The 20,050-nt window shown below is 40.0% G+C and overlaps 1 protein-coding gene across 1 annotated transcript in view; it reads left to right on the forward strand.

Annotated features, from left to right (window-relative positions):
* ggt1a (gamma-glutamyltransferase 1a) overlaps window positions 1-20,050 on the forward strand; it is a 70,233-nt gene that overhangs the window by 32,512 nt on the left and 17,671 nt on the right. The window contains exons 2-6 of the mRNA XM_062051702.1: window positions 4,335-4,431; window positions 6,463-6,639; window positions 12,176-12,306; window positions 12,382-12,471; window positions 16,965-17,157. Coding sequence (XP_061907686.1) covers window positions 4,409-4,431; window positions 6,463-6,639; window positions 12,176-12,306; window positions 12,382-12,471; window positions 16,965-17,157 — 614 coding nt within the window. The 5' untranslated portion in view covers window positions 4,335-4,408. The remainder of the gene's footprint in view (window positions 1-4,334; window positions 4,432-6,462; window positions 6,640-12,175; window positions 12,307-12,381; window positions 12,472-16,964; window positions 17,158-20,050) is intronic.

Consider the following 20,050-nt stretch of genomic DNA (forward strand, 5'->3'; position numbering starts at 1 on the left):
GCAGCAGCCTAAGTATGGAAGACCATACTTCCCTCTTCTCAGCCACTTCGTTCCAGCTCCTCCCGGGGCACCCCGAGGCTTTCCCAGGCCAGCCGTGAGACATAGTCTACCCAACGTGTCCTAGGGCTTCCCTGTGGCCTCCTACCGGTCGGACGTGCCCTAAACACCTCCCTAGGGAGGCGTTCGGCTGGCATTCCGAACCTGCTTGTCAACTTGACTTATTATTTCAAAGCAAATGATCCATCACTTTGTTAATAACGAAGTGAATGAATGAACTCATATTATGTTCTACATATGGTGAATGTTTATATTCACTTTGGAGAAAGCAAACCACCAAGTTTAAGTAAATACTGGTATTTCAGTTTGAGCACATGATAAGATAAGGCCTCTTAGTTTGATATTCTCAGGTGGATTGGATCACTTCTCGTAGGAAAGGGGCCCTAATTGGGACTTCGGAATGCAAAAGTGATAGCCCTATCCTTGAGAAGAGACTACATGTCTAGCTCAACGCCAACATTTAAGTTATGACTTAAAGCAGTTGTTTTCCAGACACTTACACACAAACATCTCCTTTTAGACTTAGACCTCCTTTTATTGTCATTCAAATTTAAACTTTACAGTACAGATAAGAACAACATTTTGTTGCATTAGCTCATGGTAGCGCAGGATAAAAGAGCAATAAGGTGCAGATATAAATAAATAGATTGCTGTACAGATAAATATATTGCACTTGTGCATATGCATCCATGTTTATGGATGTATGTTATATTCTATTTATAGTCCAGGGGAATTATTATAATGTGTTCAAGAGTCTTGTGGCCTGAGGGAAGAAGCTGTTACAGAACCTGGAGGTTCTGCTATGGAGACTGCGGAGCCTCTTTCCAGAGTCCAGCAGTGAGAACAGTCCTTGGTGGGAGTGGGAGGAGTCTCTACAGATTTTCGAAGCCCTGGTCAGGCAGCTACTTTTTGCGATTTCCCGGATAGGAAGAAAAGGAGTCCTGATGGTCAGGATGTGCTCTCCTGACTTAGCACACACACCCAGAGACAGGAAGGATGAATATAAAAACTGATGGTTTGGCTTCTCCAAGTTAGGAGTCCCTCATTTTCTTGACCCTGACCTCCTCCAGGGAACTGCAGACCTGTATAATGACACTCGCTTGTAATAAAGCCACTTTTGGTTCAGTAAAGCGTCTCCGATGTCTCTTTTGATCCAGCCACACTGCCGTGTCATCCTTCTGTCCGGACCAGGATGACAAGAGCAGAAATACACTTCAGTAACAAAAGTGATAGCCCTATCCTTGAGAAGAGACTACATGTCTAGCTGATGAATTCATAGGTTATTGTGTAATAATAACTAGGGTTGCAAAGGGGTGGAAACTTTCCGGAAATTTACCCCGGGAAGTTTGGAAATTTTGACCATTTTTTGATAATTCAAAGTTGGACACCGTCCATCTTCTTCTGTGGAATAAGATGAGAAGCTTGTAAAAGACTAATGCAACGCCACACACGGATATAAATAGTCAGCTAAACAATTGGAGTAGTCTTTAAAAAAAAGTAATATCATCAAAATGTCATGATCTGTGGTCTAGATCATGTTTTGTTTGGTTATGTTCTGTTGATTTTTGGACTCCATAGTTCCTGTTTTTGTGCACTCTAGTTTGTTTGGTTTCCATGACTACTCATTAGTTTCACCTGCCTTATGCACGCACCTGTTCTAATCAAGAGACTATTATTTAAGCCTGGTTTTTCAGCTAGTCGTCCTGGCGACATTACTCTGTTTTTGCTCTGTCCATGCCATAGTTCTTGTTGCTAGTTGTCATGCCATAGATCCATGCTCTGTATTGTTCGAATCATGCCATGCCCACGTAAGTTTTGTTTATTCACTTAGCAAGTTTTGTTTCTTGTCCATAGTCCTGTCTTAGTGTTAGTTTTTGTATCCTACGCTAAGTAGTGCCTTCGTTTTGTGTGTGCTTTTTGTTTTGTACTTCGTTGAGTTATAGTCAGGATTAAATCATGTTTTTACCTTCAAGCCATGTCCAGAGTAGTCCGTTTGCGTCCTGGGAGAACAATCCTCGAAGCAAGCTGCGTAAACCCCCTCGTCACGACACAAAACTTACCTGAGTGGACGAAGTCCTTGGGCTCAAATACTAGTGTGGCCCCAATAGCCCTGCTGTAGTGTGTAGCATGCATGTGATGGAAGAATGCACTGCACATGTGATGGAGGAATGCACCGTGCAGGGTTGAAATTCAACTGAATTTGCATGAAATCAGGTTGTTTTAGCTAATAATCATGCTGCAAGATCTAGCATGTTGTATTCAATGTTTATTCCCACTAATTTCCCATTAATTCAGGTTAATTCCCATATATTCCCGTTAATTCCCATGGAAAGTTCCCAACTTTGAATATTCCCGGAATTTTGCCACCCTAGTCACGTATCCACTGGCTTTTAGCTCATATGCAGCAGCATGTTAAAGTGTTAGACTGCCATGCATTAGTGCCACAAACATGTGATGGAGGAATGCACAGTGCAGGGTTGAAATTCAACTGAATTTGCATGAAATCAGGTTGTTTTAGCTAATAATCATGCTGCAAGATCTAGCATGTTGCATTCAATGTTTATTCCCATTAATTCCCGTTAATTCCCATATATTCCCGTTAATTCCCATGGAAAGTTTCCAACTTTGAATATTCCCGGAATTTTGCAACCCTAGTCACGTATCCACTGGCTTCCAGCTCATATGCAGCAGCATGTTAAAGTGTTAGACTGCCATGCATATGTGCCACATACATGAGATGGAGGAATGCACAGTGAAGGGTTGAAATTCAACTGAATTTGCATTAAATCAGGTTGTTTTAGCTAGTAATCATGCTGCAAGATCTAGCATGTTGCATTCAATGTTTATTCCCAATAATTCCCCATTAATTCCCATTAATTCCTGTTAATTTCCATATATTCCCGTTAATTCCCATGGAAAGTTTCCAACTTTGAATATTCCCGTATATTTGCCACCCTAGTCACGTATCCACTGGCTTTCAGTTCATATGCAGCAGCATGTTAAAGTGTTAGACTGCCATGCATATGTGCCACATACATGTGATGGAGGAATGCACCGTGCAGGGTTGAAATTCAATTGAATTTGCATTAAATCAGGTTGTTTTAGCTAGTAATCATGCTGCAATATCTAGCATGTTGCATTCAATGTTTATTCCCATTCATTTCCCATTAATTCCTGTTAATTCCCATGGAAAGTTTCCAACTTTGAATATTCCCGGAATTTTGCAACCTAGTCACGTATCCACTGGGTTAAAGTGTTCAAGTGCATATGTGCCACATATATTTCCAATAGTTTATTCCCATTCATTTCCCATTAATTCCTGTTAATTCCCATATATTCCCGTTAATTCCCATGGAAAGTTTCCAACTTTGAATATTCCTGGAATTTTGCAACCCTCATAATAACATATGCGATTGTGAAATAACACGAGGCGCTAATATATTCACTGTCACAAGCGGCCCTTTGCAATGTGGCCCTCAAGGACAAGGAGTTTGACACCCCTGTTACTGTATTCCCTGGTCACAACTAGAGATGTCCGATAATATCGGTCTGCCGATATTATTGGCCGATAAATGCGTTAAAATGTAATATCGGAAATTATCGTTATCGTTTTTTTATTATCAGTATCGTTTTTTTTTTTTTTTTTTTAAATTAAATCCACATAAAAAACACAAGATACACTTACAATTAGTGCACCAACCCAAAAAACCTCCCTCCCCCATTTACACTCATTCACACAAAAGGGTTGTTTCTTTCTGTTATTAATATTCTGCTTCCTACATGATATATCAATATATATCAATACAGTCTGCAAGGGATACAGTCCGTAAGCACACATGATTGTGCGTGCTGCTGCTCCACTAATAGTACTAACCCTTAACACTTCATTTTACTCATTTTCATTCATTACTTGTTTCTATGTAACTGTTTTTATATTGTTTTACTTTCTTTTTTATTCAAGAAAATGTTTTTAATTTATTTATCTTATTTTATTTGATTCATTTTTTAAAAAAGTACCTTATCTTCACCATACCTGGTTGTCCAAATTAGGCATAATAATGTGTTAATTCCACGACTGTATATATCGGTTGATAGCGGTATCGGTTGATATCGGTATCGGTAATTAAAGAGTTGGACAATATCGGCAAAAAGCCATTATCGGACATCCCTGGTCACAACATTAAGTACACCTGCAGCCAGGAGGTAACCATGTGTCCATTTTCTACTGCTTTTTATCGTTGCACATCATTTGACCGCTCAATTTGTATCGTTCACAGGGTCACCTGGAAATGCGTGCGATCCGTAAAGTGGAACACGGTCAGCATTTTGGACAAAACATGAGAAGACGGTGATGGTGTGGTGCGGGCATACGAGGTAACAAGAGTCGTTGTCATCTGCAGACTCTTAACCTGGGAGATTGGGAACAGGACTGTGGTGATTAGATGTAGATGCAATCAAAGCAAGCTGCATCTTTAATACGGCTTGCCTGGCAGCACATTTAGCAACAGCAGGGAACATGTGAAGTAAAACATGCTGAAGTAAAGTAAAACATGCTCATCCACCATCATCATACTATTATTTTACTTTCCTTATTCTACCACACCAATGGTGGCCGAGAGCATGATTTATTTGTTTCAGACATGCGACACATGTGGTTACAATTCAACATGTCTGAATAAGAACAGGAAGAAGCAGAGCTTATTTAATCATTTCCCTTCTCCACGTCCGTTACTGGTAATTCATTCACACTACGAAAAAAACCCCAAGTGAACAAAGTACAAAAATAAAGGCTGGGTGACGCTGAGCGCAAAAAACAAAGTAGCAAATAAAAGACATACCAAAAATACTTGCGAATGAAGTGGCAGGAGGAAGGTTAGCGTAGTGTTGACTCAGAGAAACACAAAGGAACAAGCAGGTGCAAGCAATCAGATGAAATAGGAGGATCACCATACAATAAAGGTGATTGCAGACGGGTGTTGTCAGGCCTTCCACTGCTGACATGACCAGGAATAAGAGGAACAAAACAGAGCGTGAGCAGGGCGGCCAAGGACAAGCAAGCATGTAAAAAACAGAGCTGGGACCCAGCGGAACTGGCAGCGCTTCTGGGTGTTGTTGATAAATGGCTTTGGCTTTGCATGGTAGAGTTTTAACTTGCACTTACAGATGTAGCGACCGACTGTAGTTACTGGCAGTGGTGTTCTGAAGTCTTCCTGAGCCCATGTGGTGATATCCTTTACACACCGATGTGGCTTTTTGATGCCGTACCGCCTGAGGGATCGAAGGTCACGGGCATTCAATGTTGGTTTTCAGCCTTGCCGCTTACGTGCAGTGATTTCTCCAGATTCTCTGAACCTTTTGATGATATTACGGAGCGTAGATGGTGAAATCCCTAAATTCCTGGTTGAGAAATGTTGTTCTTGAACAATTTGCTCAGGCGTTTGTTGACAAAGTGGTGACCCTCGCCCCCGTCCTTGTTTGTGAACGACTGGAAGCTGCTTTTATAGCCAATCATGGCACCCACCTGTTCCCAATTAGCCTGTTCACCTGTGGGATGTTCCAAATAAGTCTTTGATGAGCATTCCTCAACTTTCTCACTCTTTTTTGCCACTTGTGCCAGCTTTTTTGAAACACGTTGCAGGCATGTTGAAAGTTTTCCAGTGTGAACATGAAATATCTTGTCTTTGCAGTCTATTCAGTTGAATAAAAGTTGAAAAGGATTTGCAAATCATTGTATTCTCTTTTTATTTACCATTTAACTTCAACTTCACTGCTTTTGGGTTTGGTGTTGTAAGCACAGTAGTTGTCGGCAATAAGGTAGTTGTTTAGCCGTCAGTGGTGCTTATTCTCTATTTGTCTGTCAGGTTCAAACACCGATGACATCTTTTAATCAGACAAGAAGCAAGGAATCATGCAGAGACAGAGTTCAATTTAGCTCATGAGGAGAACGCATGGAGCTGCACACTTAGTCACAGTCTCGCCCTACGCTCTAAGGTTCAGGAGTTCCACAGTCAACATCACTGAGGCCGCCTCTAAAAGGAGTGGTCACATATATCATGCAAAGCAGTTCCAGTACGCACAATACGTGACGGAATGTGCTGAAGCCTTGTGATTGCCTTGTTTCTGCTTGGTCTGCGTGCTGTCATCTTATCTTCGTTGAGGTCCTTGAAGTCCATGGCTGTTAGTGGGCTAAAACAAAGATAACATCTGCGGCTGAGGCCACCCCTCAGACAAGAAGTTTTGTCCTTACACAGATAGAAAAAAATGCAGTTTGAGCACAATAGCTAATAACTATAAGCAACAGACTTTAAGTTGTGTGATAATATATACACATGATTATTCTAACATTGGCTAAATGTTTTGTCTCCATGTGCCCTGACAAGTCTCTATGTTGATTCCTCATTCCAGGAAAATGGTTGCGAAGCCCCTGATTGCTGGCATGGTGGTGCTTCTGGTGGCTCTGGTGAGCCTGCTCCTGGGTGTGTTCATGGGCTTGGGGAAGAAATACATGGCACCCACCACCGGGTACTTCTTCTCAAGGGCTGCTGTTGCTGCTGATGCTGGCAAGTGCTCCGAGGTCGGAAGGTAAGAAGCCAAATGTCTAGTTTATACGTTGTGCATACATAACTACATGCATATATAGTGTTTGTGCATACATAACTACACGCATATATAGTGTTTGTGCATACATAACTACACGCATATATAGTGTTTGTGCATACATAACTACATGCATATATAGTGTTTGTGCATACATAACTACATGCATATATAGTGTTTGTGCATACATAACTACACGCATATATAGTGTTTGTGCATACATAACTACACGCATATATAGTGTTTGTGCATACATAACTACATGCATATATAGTGTTTGTGCATACATAACTACATGCATATATAGTGTTTGTGCATACATAACTACATGCATATATAGTGTTTGTGCATACATAACTACATGCATATATAGTGTTTGTGCATACATAACTACACGCATATATAGTGTTTGTGCATACGTAACTACATGCATATATAGTGTTTGTGCATACATAACTACATGCATATATAGTGTTTGTGCATACATAACTACATGCATATATAGTGTTTGTGCATACATAACTACATGCATATATAGTGTTTGTGCATACATAACTACATGCATATATAGTGTTTGTGCATACATAACTACATGCATATATAGTGTTTGTGCATACATAACTACATGCATATATAGTGTTTGTGCATACATAACTACATGCATATATAGTGTTTGTGCATACATAACTACATGCATATATAGTGTTTGTGCATACATAACTACATGCATATATAGTGTTTGTGCATACATAACTACATGCATATATAGTGTTTGTGCATACATAAGTACATGCATATATAGTGTTTGTGCATACATAACTACATGCATATATAGTGTTTGTGCATGCGTAACTACATGCATATATAGTGTTTGTGCATGCGTAACTACATGCATATATAGTGTTTGTGCATACATAACTACATGCATATATAGTGTTTGTGCATACATAACTACATGCATATATAGTGTTTGTGCATGCGTAACTACATGCATATATAGTGTTTGTGCATACATAACTACATGCATATATAGTGTTTGTGCATACATAACTACATGCATATATAGTGTTTGTGCATACATAACTGCACGCATATATAGTGTTTGTGCATACATAACTACATGCATAAATAGTGTTTGTGCATACGTAACTACATGCATATATAGTGTTTGTGCATACATAACTACATGCATATATAGTGTTTGTGCATACATAACTACATGCATATATAGTGTTTGTGCATACATAACTACATGCATATATAGTGTTTGTGCATACATAACTACATGCATATATAGTGTTTGTGCATACATAACTACATGCATATATAGTGTTTGTGCATACATAACTACATGCATATATAGTGTTTGTGCATACATAACTACATACATATATAGTGTTTGTGCATACATAACTACATGCATATATAGTGTTTGTGCATACATAACTACATGCATATATAGTGTTTGTGCATACATAACTACATGCATATATAGTGTTTGTGCATACATAACTACATGCATATATAGTGTTTGTGCATACATAACTACATGCATATATAGTGTTTGTGCATACATAACTACATGCATATATAGTGTTTGTGCATACATAACTACATGCATATATAGTGTTTGTGCATACATAACTACATGCATATATAGTGTTTGTGCATACATAACTACATGCATATATAGTGTTTGTGCATACATAACTACATGCATATATAGTGTTTGTGCATACATAACTACATGCATATATAGTGTTTGTGCATACATAACTACATGCATATATAGTGTTTGTGCATACATAAGTACATGCATATATAGTGTTTGTGCATACATAACTACATGCATATATAGTGTTTGTGCATGCGTAACTACATGCATATATAGTGTTTGTGCATGCGTAACTACATGCATATATAGTGTTTGTGCATACATAACTACATGCATATATAGTGTTTGTGCATACATAACTACATGCATATATAGTGTTTGTGCATGCGTAACTACATGCATATATAGTGTTTGTGCATACATAACTACATGCATATATAGTGTTTGTGCATACATAACTACATGCATATATAGTGTTTGTGCATACATAACTGCACGCATATATAGTGTTTGTGCATACATAACTACATGCATAAATAGTGTTTGTGCATACGTAACTACATGCATATATAGTGTTTGTGCATACATAACTACATGCATATATAGTGTTTGTGCATACATAACTACATGCATATATAGTGTTTGTGCATACATAACTACATGCATATATAGTGTTTGTGCATACATAACTACATGCATATATAGTGTTTGTGCATACATAACTACATGCATATATAGTGTTTGTGCATACATAACTACATGCATATATAGTGTTTGTGCATACATAACTACATACATATATAGTGTTTGTGCATACATAACTACATGCATAAATAGTGTTTGTGCATACATAACTACATGCATATATAGTGTTTGTGCATACATAACTACATGCATATATAGTGTTTGTGCATACATAACTACATGCATATATAGTGTTTGTGCATACATAACTACATGCATATATAGTGTTTGTGCATCCGTAACTACATGCATATATAGTGTTTGTGCATACATAAGTACATGCATATATAGTGTTTGTGCATACATAACTACATGCATATATAGTGTTTGTGCATGCGTAACTACATGCATATATAGTGTTTGTGCATACATAACTACATGCATATATAGTGTTTGTGCATACATAACTACATGCATATATAGTGTTTGTGCATGCGTAACTACATGCATATATAGTGTTTGTGCATACATAACTACATGCATATATAGTGTTTGTGCATACATAACTACATGCATATATAGTGTTTGTGCATACATAACTGCACGCATATATAGTGTTTGTGCATACATAACTACATGCATATATAGTGTTTGTGCATACATAACTACATGCATATATAGTGTTTGTGCATACATAACTACATGCATATATAGTGTTTGTGCATACATAACTACACGCATATATAGTGTTTGTGCATACATAACTACATGCATATATAGTGTTTGTGCATACATAACTACATGCATATATAGTGTTTGTGCATACATAACTACATGCATATATAGTGTTTGTGCATACATAACTACATGCATATATAGTGTTTGTGCATACATAACTACATGCATATATAGTGTTTGTGCATACATAACTACATGCATATATAGTGTTTGTGCATACATAACTACATGCATATATAGTGTTTGTGCATACATAACTACATGCATAAATAGTGTTTGTGCATACATAACTACATGCATATATAGTGTTTGTGCATACATAACTACATGCATATATAGTGTTTGTGCATACATAACTACATGCATATATAGTGTTTGTGCATACATAACTACATGCATATATAGTGTTTGTGCATACATAACTACATGCATATATAGTGTTTGTGCATACATAACTACATGCATATATAGTGTTTGTGCATACATAACTACATGCATATATAGTGTTTGTGCATACATAACTACACGCAAAAATAGTGTTTGTGCATACATAACTACACGCATATATAGTGTTTGTGCATACATAACTACATGCATATATAGTGTTTGTGCATACATAACTACACGCATATATAGTGTTTGTGCATACATAACTACACGCATATATAGTGTTTGTGCATACATAACTACACGCATATATAGTGTTTGTGCATACATAACTACATGCATATATAGTGTTTGTGCATACATAACTACATGCATATATAGTGTTTGTGCATACATAAGTACATGCATATATAGTGTTTGTGCATACATAACTACATGCATATATAGTGTTTGTGCATACATAACTACATGCATATATAGTGATTGTGCATACATAAGTACATGCATATATAGTGTTTGTGCATACATAACTACATGCATATATAGTGTTTGTGCATACATAACTACACGCATATATAGTGTTTGTGCATACATAACTACATGCATATATAGTGTTTGTGCATACATAACTACATGCATATATAGTGTTTGTGCATACGTAACTACATGCATATATAGTGTTTGTGCATACATAACTACACGCATATATAGTGTTTGTGCATACATAACTACATGCATATATAGTGTTTGTGCATACATAACTACACGCATATATAGTGTTTGTGCATACATAACTACACGCATATATAGTGTTTGTGCATACATAACTACACGCATATATAGTGTTTGTGCATACATAACTACACGCAAATATAGTGTTTGTGCATACATAACTACATGCATATATAGTGTTTGTGCATACATAACTACATGCATATATAGTGTTTGTGCATACATAACTACATGCATATATAGTGTTTGTGCATACATAACTACATGCATATATAGTGTTTGTGCATACATAACTACATGCATATATAGTGTTTGTGCATACATAACTACATGCATATATAGTGTTTGTGCATACATAACTACATGCATATGTAGTGTTTGTGCATACATAACTACATGCATATATAGTGTTTGTGCATACATAACTACATGCATATATAGTGTTTGTGCATACATAACTACATGCATATATAGTGTTTGTGCATACATAACTACATGCATATATAGTGTTTGTGCATACATAACTACATGCATATATAGTGTTTGTGCATACATAACTACATGCATATATAGTGTTTGTGCATACATAAGTACATGCATATATAGTGTTTGTGCATCCGTAACTACATGCATATATAGTGTTTGTGCATACATAACTACATGCATATATAGTGTTTGTGCATACATAACTACATGCATATATAGTGTTTGTGCATACATAACTACATGCATATATAGTGTTTGTGCATACATAACTACATGCATATATAGTGTTTGTGCATACATAACTACATGCATATATAGTGTTTGTGCATCCGTAACTACATGCATATATAGTGTTTGTGCATACATAACTACATGCATATATAGTGTTTGTGCATACATAACTACATGCATATATAGTGTTTGTGCATCCGTAACTACATGCATATATAGTGTTTGTGCATACATAACTACATGCATATATAGTGTTTGTGCATACGTAACTACATGCATATATAGTGTTTGTGCATACATAACTACATGCATATATAGTGTTTGTGCATACATAAGTACATGCATATATAGTGTTTGTGCATACATAACTACATGCATATATAGTGTTTGTGCATACGTAACTACATGCATATATAGTGTTTGTGCATCCGTAACTACATGCATATATAGTGTTTGTGCATACATAACTACATGCATATATAGTGTTTGTGCATACATAACTACATGCATATATAGTGTTTGTGCATACATAACTACATGCATATATAGTGTTTGTGCATCCGTAACTACATGCATATATAGTGTTTGTGCATACATAACTACATGCATATATAGTGTTTGTGCATACATAACTACATGCATATTTAGGGACATTCTGAAGAAGAATGGTTCAGCGGTGGATGCTTCCATTGCCGCCTTGCTGTGTGTTGGCCTTCTTAATGCACACAGTATGGGCATCGGAGGCGGAGTCTTCTTCGTCATCTACAATGCTTCCACTGGTGACTACAAATCAGTATTTTCAAAGTGTTTCATCAGAGTTAAAATCATCTTTGTGCACACGTTCTGCTTGACAGGGAAGGTAGAAACTATTGATGCCAGAGAGACGGCACCCAAGAACGCCACTGAGGACATGTTTGGCAACAACACCCAGCTTTCTCGTGCAGGTGCAATCACACTTTGCATTTTGTTCCACCTCTTTCTTACATTTAATGATCTCATCCGTCGCCACATGTCAACATGCAGTCAGTCACGCAGCTTACATCGGGTTGTTGTTGTACAATTTGGAACAATGAACCTTTGATCGGACTGATTTGCGCCCCAGAATATTGTTGGCCAAAACTGTATCTTCTCCCATTCGTGGGGTTGTATAGCTCGGTTGGTAGAGCGGCCGTGCCAGCAACTTGAGGGTTCCAGGTTCGATCCCCGCTTCCGCCATCCTAGTCACTGCCGTTGTGTCGTTGGGCAAGACACTTTACCCACCTGCTCCCAGTGCCACCCACACTGCTTTAAATGGAACTTACATATTGGCTTTCACTATGTAAAGCGCTTTGAGTCACTAGAGAAAAGCGCTATATAAATATAATTCACTTCACTTCACTTCATAAAAAAGACAAATGTGAATCAGAATCAGAATCAGAAATACTTTAACAATCCCTGAGGGGAAATTAAGATTTTCATCCCATTCAAGATCAGACAAACATTACAGGGAGACAGAACAGGATCAGACATTACAGGGAGACAGAACAGGATCAGACATTACAGGGAGACAGAACAGGATCAGACATTACAGGGAGACAGAACAGGATCAAACATCACGGGGAGACAGAACAGGATCAAACATTACAGGGAGACAGAACAGGATCAGACATTACAGGGAGACAGAACAGGATCAGACAATACAGGGAGACAGAACAGGATCAGACATTACAGGGAGACAGAACAGGATCAAACATCACCGGGAGACAGAACAGGATCAAACATTACAGGGAGACAGAACAGGATCAAACATTACAGGGAGACAGAACAGGATCAGACATTACAGGGAGACAGAACAGGATCAGACAATACAGGAAGACAGAACATGATCAGACATTACAGGGAGACAGAACAGGATCAAAAATTACATTGAGACAGAACAGGATCAGACATTACAGGGAGACAGAACAGTATCAAACATTACAGGGAGACAGAACAGGATCAGACATTACAGGGAGACAGAACAGGATCAGACAATACAGGGAGACAGAACAGGATCAGACAATACAGGGAGACAGAACAGGATCAAACATCACGGGGAGACAGAACAGGATCAAACATTACAGGGAGACAGAACAGGATCAGACATTACAGGGAGACAGAACAGGATCAAATATTACAGGGAGACAGAACAGGATCAAATGTTACAGGGAGACAGAACAGGATCAGACAATACAGGGACACAGAACAGGATCAGACAATACAGGGAGACAGAACAGGATCAGACAATACAGGGAGACAGAACAGGATCAGACATTACAGGGGGACAGGAAAGGATCAGACATTACAGGGAGACAGAACAGGATCAAACATTACATTGAGACAGAACAGGATCAGACATTACAGGGAGACATAAGAGGATCAGACATTACAGGGAGACAGGAAAGGATCAGACATTACAGGGAGACAGATCAGGATCAAACATTACAGGGAGACAGAACAGGATCAAACATTACATTGAGACAGAACAGGATCAAACATTACAGGGAGACAGAACAGGATCAAACATTACAGGATCAGACATTACAGGGAGACAGAACAGGATCAAACATTACAGGGAGACAGAACATGATTCAAAAATTACAAGGAGACAGAACAGGATCAGACATTACAGGGAGCCAGAACAGGATCAAACATTACAGGGAGACAGAACATGATTCAAACATTACAGGGAGACAGAACAGTATCAAACATTACTGAGAGACAGAACAGGATCAGACATTACAGGAAGACAGAACAGGATTAAACATTACAGGGAGACAGAACAGGATCAGACATTACAGGGAGACATAAGAGGATCAGACATTACAGGGAGACAGGAAAGGATCAGACATTACAGGGAGACAGATCAGGATCAAACATTACAGGGAGACAGAACAGGATCAAACATTACAGGGAGACAGATCAGGATCAAACATTACAGGGAGACAGAACAGGATCAAACACTACAGGATCAGACATTACAGGGAGACAGAACATGATTAAAAAATTACAGGGAGACAGAACAGGATCAGACATTACAGGGAGCCAGAACAGGATCAAACATTACAGGGAGACAGAACATGATTCAAAAATTACAGGGAGACAGAACAGGATCAGACATTACAGGGAGACAGAACATGATCAGACATTACAGGGAGACAGAACAGGATAAAACAATTACAGGGAGACAGAACAGGATCAAACATTACAGGGGGACAGAACAGGATCGCTGACGGGTCTGCCAACTTCCGGCGCCCCTTACAAAAAAGGTGACAAACAGGTAAACACTGGGGAGGGGGGTGGACAAAAACAATTAGTCTAAGCCTGGGCCCCTGGAGAGGGGGGGTCCAGACTGAGGCCAAGGAAAACAAAACCTCATAGCCATAGCACACATAAGCATGTCTGTAAGAGGGAAACATCAAAGAACACAAAGGACATTAAAGACATTAAAAGAGCAGAGCTGATGCAACCAGACACTTCTACATAAAGCTACAAAAGTAAAACATTAATAAAAAATAAATAAAACATATACACTGTGGTGGCTTCTGCGGTGTTCCACGCCATCGTCGGCTGGAGTGGGGGGAGCATGGCCAGAGACAGGAGCAGACCCAACAAAGCAACTAACTCTCGGCCAGTGTCCAGTCCGCATGGATGAGCGAGGACACGTCCAAGGAGACCGAGGTGTTCGATACCTGCTCATTCAGCCGAGACTCTGTGAAGCTTGTCCGTCCCGGAGCTCAGCACCAGCTCCGCAGTCATGTCTCTTGTTTATATGGAGGGCCACACCAACATGATGGCTGCCCTCAGATTTATTATATTACGTTTCATCACATTGTCAATGCACAGATTGATGGATAACTTAGTTTAAAATCCTATGCCTAAGTGACAAGCAGATATTGAAGTCAAGTATTTTTAGTGACCAAAACATGTTCCATGCTTAGGTCATATTAAAGTATAAAACATTTGCACTTGCAAGCAGCACATTTTTATGTCCAAATGTAAAGGAGAAACATTTTAGCCAGAAACTGCTTTATTGACACGCTATTTTCAGCCTTTCACGGATCACATGCAAGGATGTGGCGGGCCAGATCTGTCCCAGGCCCTGAGGTTGAGACCTCTGCAGTAATCAAAGATGGATGGAGAATAGCCAGAATGTTGCCTCAGTTTGTCTCTTTATTTCAACTGATGCTTTGTTGGAGAGAAAACTAAGTGTTTTGAGTTATTTTCATTTGGATTGTTTGTGCCTAAAAATAGTATGGCAACCTCTTGGCACGTTTTTACATGTTTTTACCAGCAGATTTTACACAAACTACACCATTTTGCCAAAAGTATTTGGCCACCCGCCTTGACTCACATATGACCTTGAAGTGCCATCCCATAGGGTTCAATATGATCTTTTGCAGCTATTACAGCTTCCACTCTTCTGGGAAGGCTGTCCACAAGGTTGCAGAGTGTGTGTATAGGAATTTCCCACCATTCTTCCAAAAGTGCATTGGTGAGGTCACACACTGATGTTGGTGGAGAAGGCCTGGCTCTCAGTCTCTGTTCTAATTCATCCCCAAAGGTGTTCTACCGGGTTCAGGTCAGGACTCTGTGCAGGCCAGTCAAGTTCATCCACACCAGACTCTGTCATCCATGTCATGTTGGAAGAGGAAGGGGCCCGCTCCAAACTGTTCCCACCAGGTTGGGAGCATGGAATTGTCCAAAATGTTTTGGTATCCTGGAGCATTCAAAGTTCCTTTCACTGGAACTGAGAGGCCAAGCCCAACTCCTAGAAAAACAACCCCACACCATAATTCCTCCTCCACCAAATGTCACACTTGGCACAATGCAGTCCGAAATGTAGCGTTCTCCTGGCAACCTCCAAAGCCAGACTGGTCCATCAGATGTAAAAGTGTGATTCATCAGTCCAGAGAAGGCGTCTCCACTGCTCTAGAGTCCAGTGGTGATGTCCTTTACACCACTGCATCCCACTTGGTGATGTATGGCTTAGATAAAGCTGCTCGGCCATGGAAACGCATTCCATGAAGCTCTCTGCGTACTGTACGTGGGCTAACTGGAAGGTGACATGAAGTTTGGAGCTGTGTAGCAAGTGACTGTGCAGAAAGTCTTTGCACTATGCTGACCTCTCTGTCAGTTCACCTGGCCTACCACTTGGTGGCTGAGTTGCTGTTGTTCCCAAACTCTTCACTTTTCTTAGAATAAAGTTGACTTTGGAATATTTAGGAGCGAGGAAATTTCAGGACTGGATTTGTTGCACAGGTGGCATCCTGTAACAGTTCCACGCTGGAAATCACTTTTACAAAAATAAAACCGCAGACTGAAAATAGGCTCCTAATGTTGGTTTTGAAAAGATAAAAAGTTTGACTTGAGTGTGTGAGCCATAAAGAAAAGCAGTAATAATGTTTCTACCTGACAGGTGGATTGTCCATCGCTATCCCGGGGGAGATTCGCGGCTACGAGATGGCCCACCAGAGACATGGCAGGCTGCCGTGGAGTGAACTGTTTGAGCCCAGCATCGCTTTGGCTCGCCATGGATTTCCAATCGGAAAAGCCTTAGCTCATGCTATCTTTAAAAGCAAGGACTCCATTCGAGGAGACGCTAACCTGTGGTGAGGACGTCTGCCAGCCTGCCTGCCACTCGCTGACCTGATATTCTATTTAGTCACTTTTACACGTAAAGAGCGTACCTGTGGAAGGATGAATAAATGAAGTGTTACTTGATAGGTCTAACCTAGTCTTAGGCAAACTAACATTCCTTTTTCAAGCATCTCACATTAAAACTGTAGCGAGGAATAAGATTTGCTACACTCTTCTTATATTACCGTAAGTCTTACAGGAATTTCCCTGTTTTCTGAAGCTAGAGACTTTGTCCTTTTAGAGTGATTAACAGGTCATTCAAATATGTCACTAAAATAGGTTTAGGGTTAGGGGTTAGGGTTAGGGTTGGGCTTATGGTTAGAGTTAGGGTTAAGGGTTAGGGTTAGGGTTAGGGTTAGGGTTTAGGGTTGGGGTTAGGGTTGGGGTTGGGGTTGGGGTTAGGGTGAGGGTTGAAATAGAAAGCTATTATGTAAATAAGTTAGGGCGAGGTTCTGATCGGTGTAACAAAAAGGTAGAAGCAAGTGTTAGGTTAGGGTTGGGGTTGGGGTTGGGGTTGGGGTTAGGGTTAGGGTTAGGGTCGGGGTTAGGGTTAAAATAGAACGCTATTATGTAAATAACTTAGGGCGAGGTTCTGATCGGTGTAACAAAAAGGTAGAAGTAAGTGTTAGGTTTGGGTTAGGGTTAGGGTTGGGGTTGGGGTTGGGGTTAGGGTTAAAATAGAAAGCTATTATGTAAATAAGTTAGGGCGAGGTTCTGATCGGTGTAACACAAAGGTAGAAGCAAGGGTTATGGTTAGGGTTAGGGTTGGGGTTAGGTTTAGGTTAGGGTTAGGGTTGGGGTTGGGGTCGGGGTCGGGGTTAGGGTTGAAATAGAACGCTATTATGTAAATAACTTAGGGCGAGGTTCTGATCGGTGTAACAAAAAGGTGGAAGCAAGGGTTAGGGTTAGGGTTGGGGTTGGGGTTAGGGATAGGGTTGGGGTTGGGGTTAGGGTTAAAATAGTCAATCAATCAATCAATGTTTATTTATATAGCCCTAAATCACAAGTGTCTCAAAGGGCTGTACAAGCCACAACGACATCCTCGGTACAGAACGCTATTATGTAAATAACTTAGGGCGAGGTTCTGATCGGTGTAACAAAAAGGTAGTGGCAAGGGTTAGGTTTGGGGTTAGGGTTGGGGTTGGGGTTAGGGTTGGGGTTGGGGTTAGGGTTGGGGTTGGGGTTAGGGATAAAATAGAAAGCTATTATGTAAATAACTTAGGGCGAGGTTCTGATCGGTGTAACAAAAAGGTAGTGGCAAGGGTTAGGTTTGGGGTTAGGGTTGGGGTTAGGGTTAGGGTTGGGGTTGGGGTTAGGGATAAAATAGAAAGCTATTATGTAAATAACTTAGGGCGAGGTTCTGATCTGTGTAACAAAAAGGTGGAAGCAAGGGTTAGGTTAGGGTTAGGGTTGGGGTTGGGGTTGGGGTTAGGGTTGGGGTTAGGGTTAGGATTAAAATAGAAAGCTATTATGTAAATAAGTTAGGGCGAGGCTCTGATCAGTGTAACACAAAGGTAGAAGCAAGGGTTAGGGTTGGGGTTGGGTTAGGGTTAGGGTTAAAATAGAACGCTATTTTGTCAATAACTTAGGGTGAGGTTCTGATCGGTGTAACAAAAAGGTAGAAGCAAGGGTTAGGTTTGGGGTTAGGGTTGGGGTTGGGGTTAGGGTTGGGGTTAGGGTTAAAATAGAAAGCTATTATGTAAATAAGTTAGGGCGAGGCTCTGATCGGTGTAACACAAAGGTAGAAGCAAGGGTTAGGGTTAGGGTTGGGCTTAAGGTTAGGGTTAAGGGTTAGGGTTGGGGTTAGGGTTAAAATAGCACGCTATTATGTAAATAACTTAGGGCGAGGTTCTGATCGGTGTAACAAAAAGGTAGAAGCAAGGGTTAGGTTTGGGGTTAGGGTTGGGGTTGGGGTTAGGGTCGGGGTTAGGGATAAAATAGAAAGCTATTATGTAAATAACTTAGGGCGAGGTTCTGATCGGTGTAACAAAAAGGTGGAAGCAAGGTTTAGGTTAGGGTTAGGGTTGGGGTTAGGGTTGGGGTAGGGGTTAGGGTTAGGGTTAAAATAGAAAGTTATTATGTAAATAAGTTAGGGCGAGGCTCTGATCGGTGTAACACAAAGGTAGAAGCAAGGGTTAGGGTTGGGGTTGGGGTTAGGGTTAAAATAGAACGCTATTATGTCAATAATTTAGGGCGAGGTTCTGATCGGTGTAACAAAAAGGTAGAAGCAAGGGTTAGGTTTGGGGTTAGGGTTGGGGTTGGGGTTAGGGTTAGGGTAGGGTTGGGGTTGGTGTTAGGGATAAAATAGAAAGCTATTATGTAAATAACTTAGGGCGAGGTTCTGATCGGTGTAACAAAAAGGTGGAAGCAAGGGTTAGGGTAGGGTTAGGGTTGGGGTTGGGGTTAAAATAGAAAGCTATTATGTAAATAAGTTAGGCCGAGGCTCTGATCGGTGCAACACAATGGTAGTAGCAAGGGTTAGGGTTAGGGTTGGGGTTGGGGTTAAAATAGAACGCTATTATGTAAATAACTTAGGGCGAGGTTCTGATCGGTCTAACAAAAAGGTAGAAGCAAGGGTTAGGTCTGGGGTTAGGGTTGGGGTTGGGGTTAGGGTTGGGGTTAGGGTTGGGGTTGGGGTCGGGGTTAGGGATAAAATAGAAAGCTATTATGTAAATAACTTAGGGCGAGGTTCTGATCGGTGTAAAAAAAAGGTGAAAGCAAGGGTTAAGTTAGGGTTAGGGTTGGGGTTGGGGTTGGGTTTAAGGTTAGGGTTAAAATGGAAAGCTATTATGTAAATAAGTTAGGGCGAGGCTCTGATCGGTGTAACACAAAGGTAGAAGCAAGGGTTAGGGTTAGGGTTGGGGT

Source organism: Entelurus aequoreus, linkage group LG06 (genome assembly GCF_033978785.1).
Source record: "Entelurus aequoreus isolate RoL-2023_Sb linkage group LG06, RoL_Eaeq_v1.1, whole genome shotgun sequence".
NCBI classification, from domain to species: domain Eukaryota; kingdom Metazoa; phylum Chordata; class Actinopteri; order Syngnathiformes; family Syngnathidae; genus Entelurus; species Entelurus aequoreus.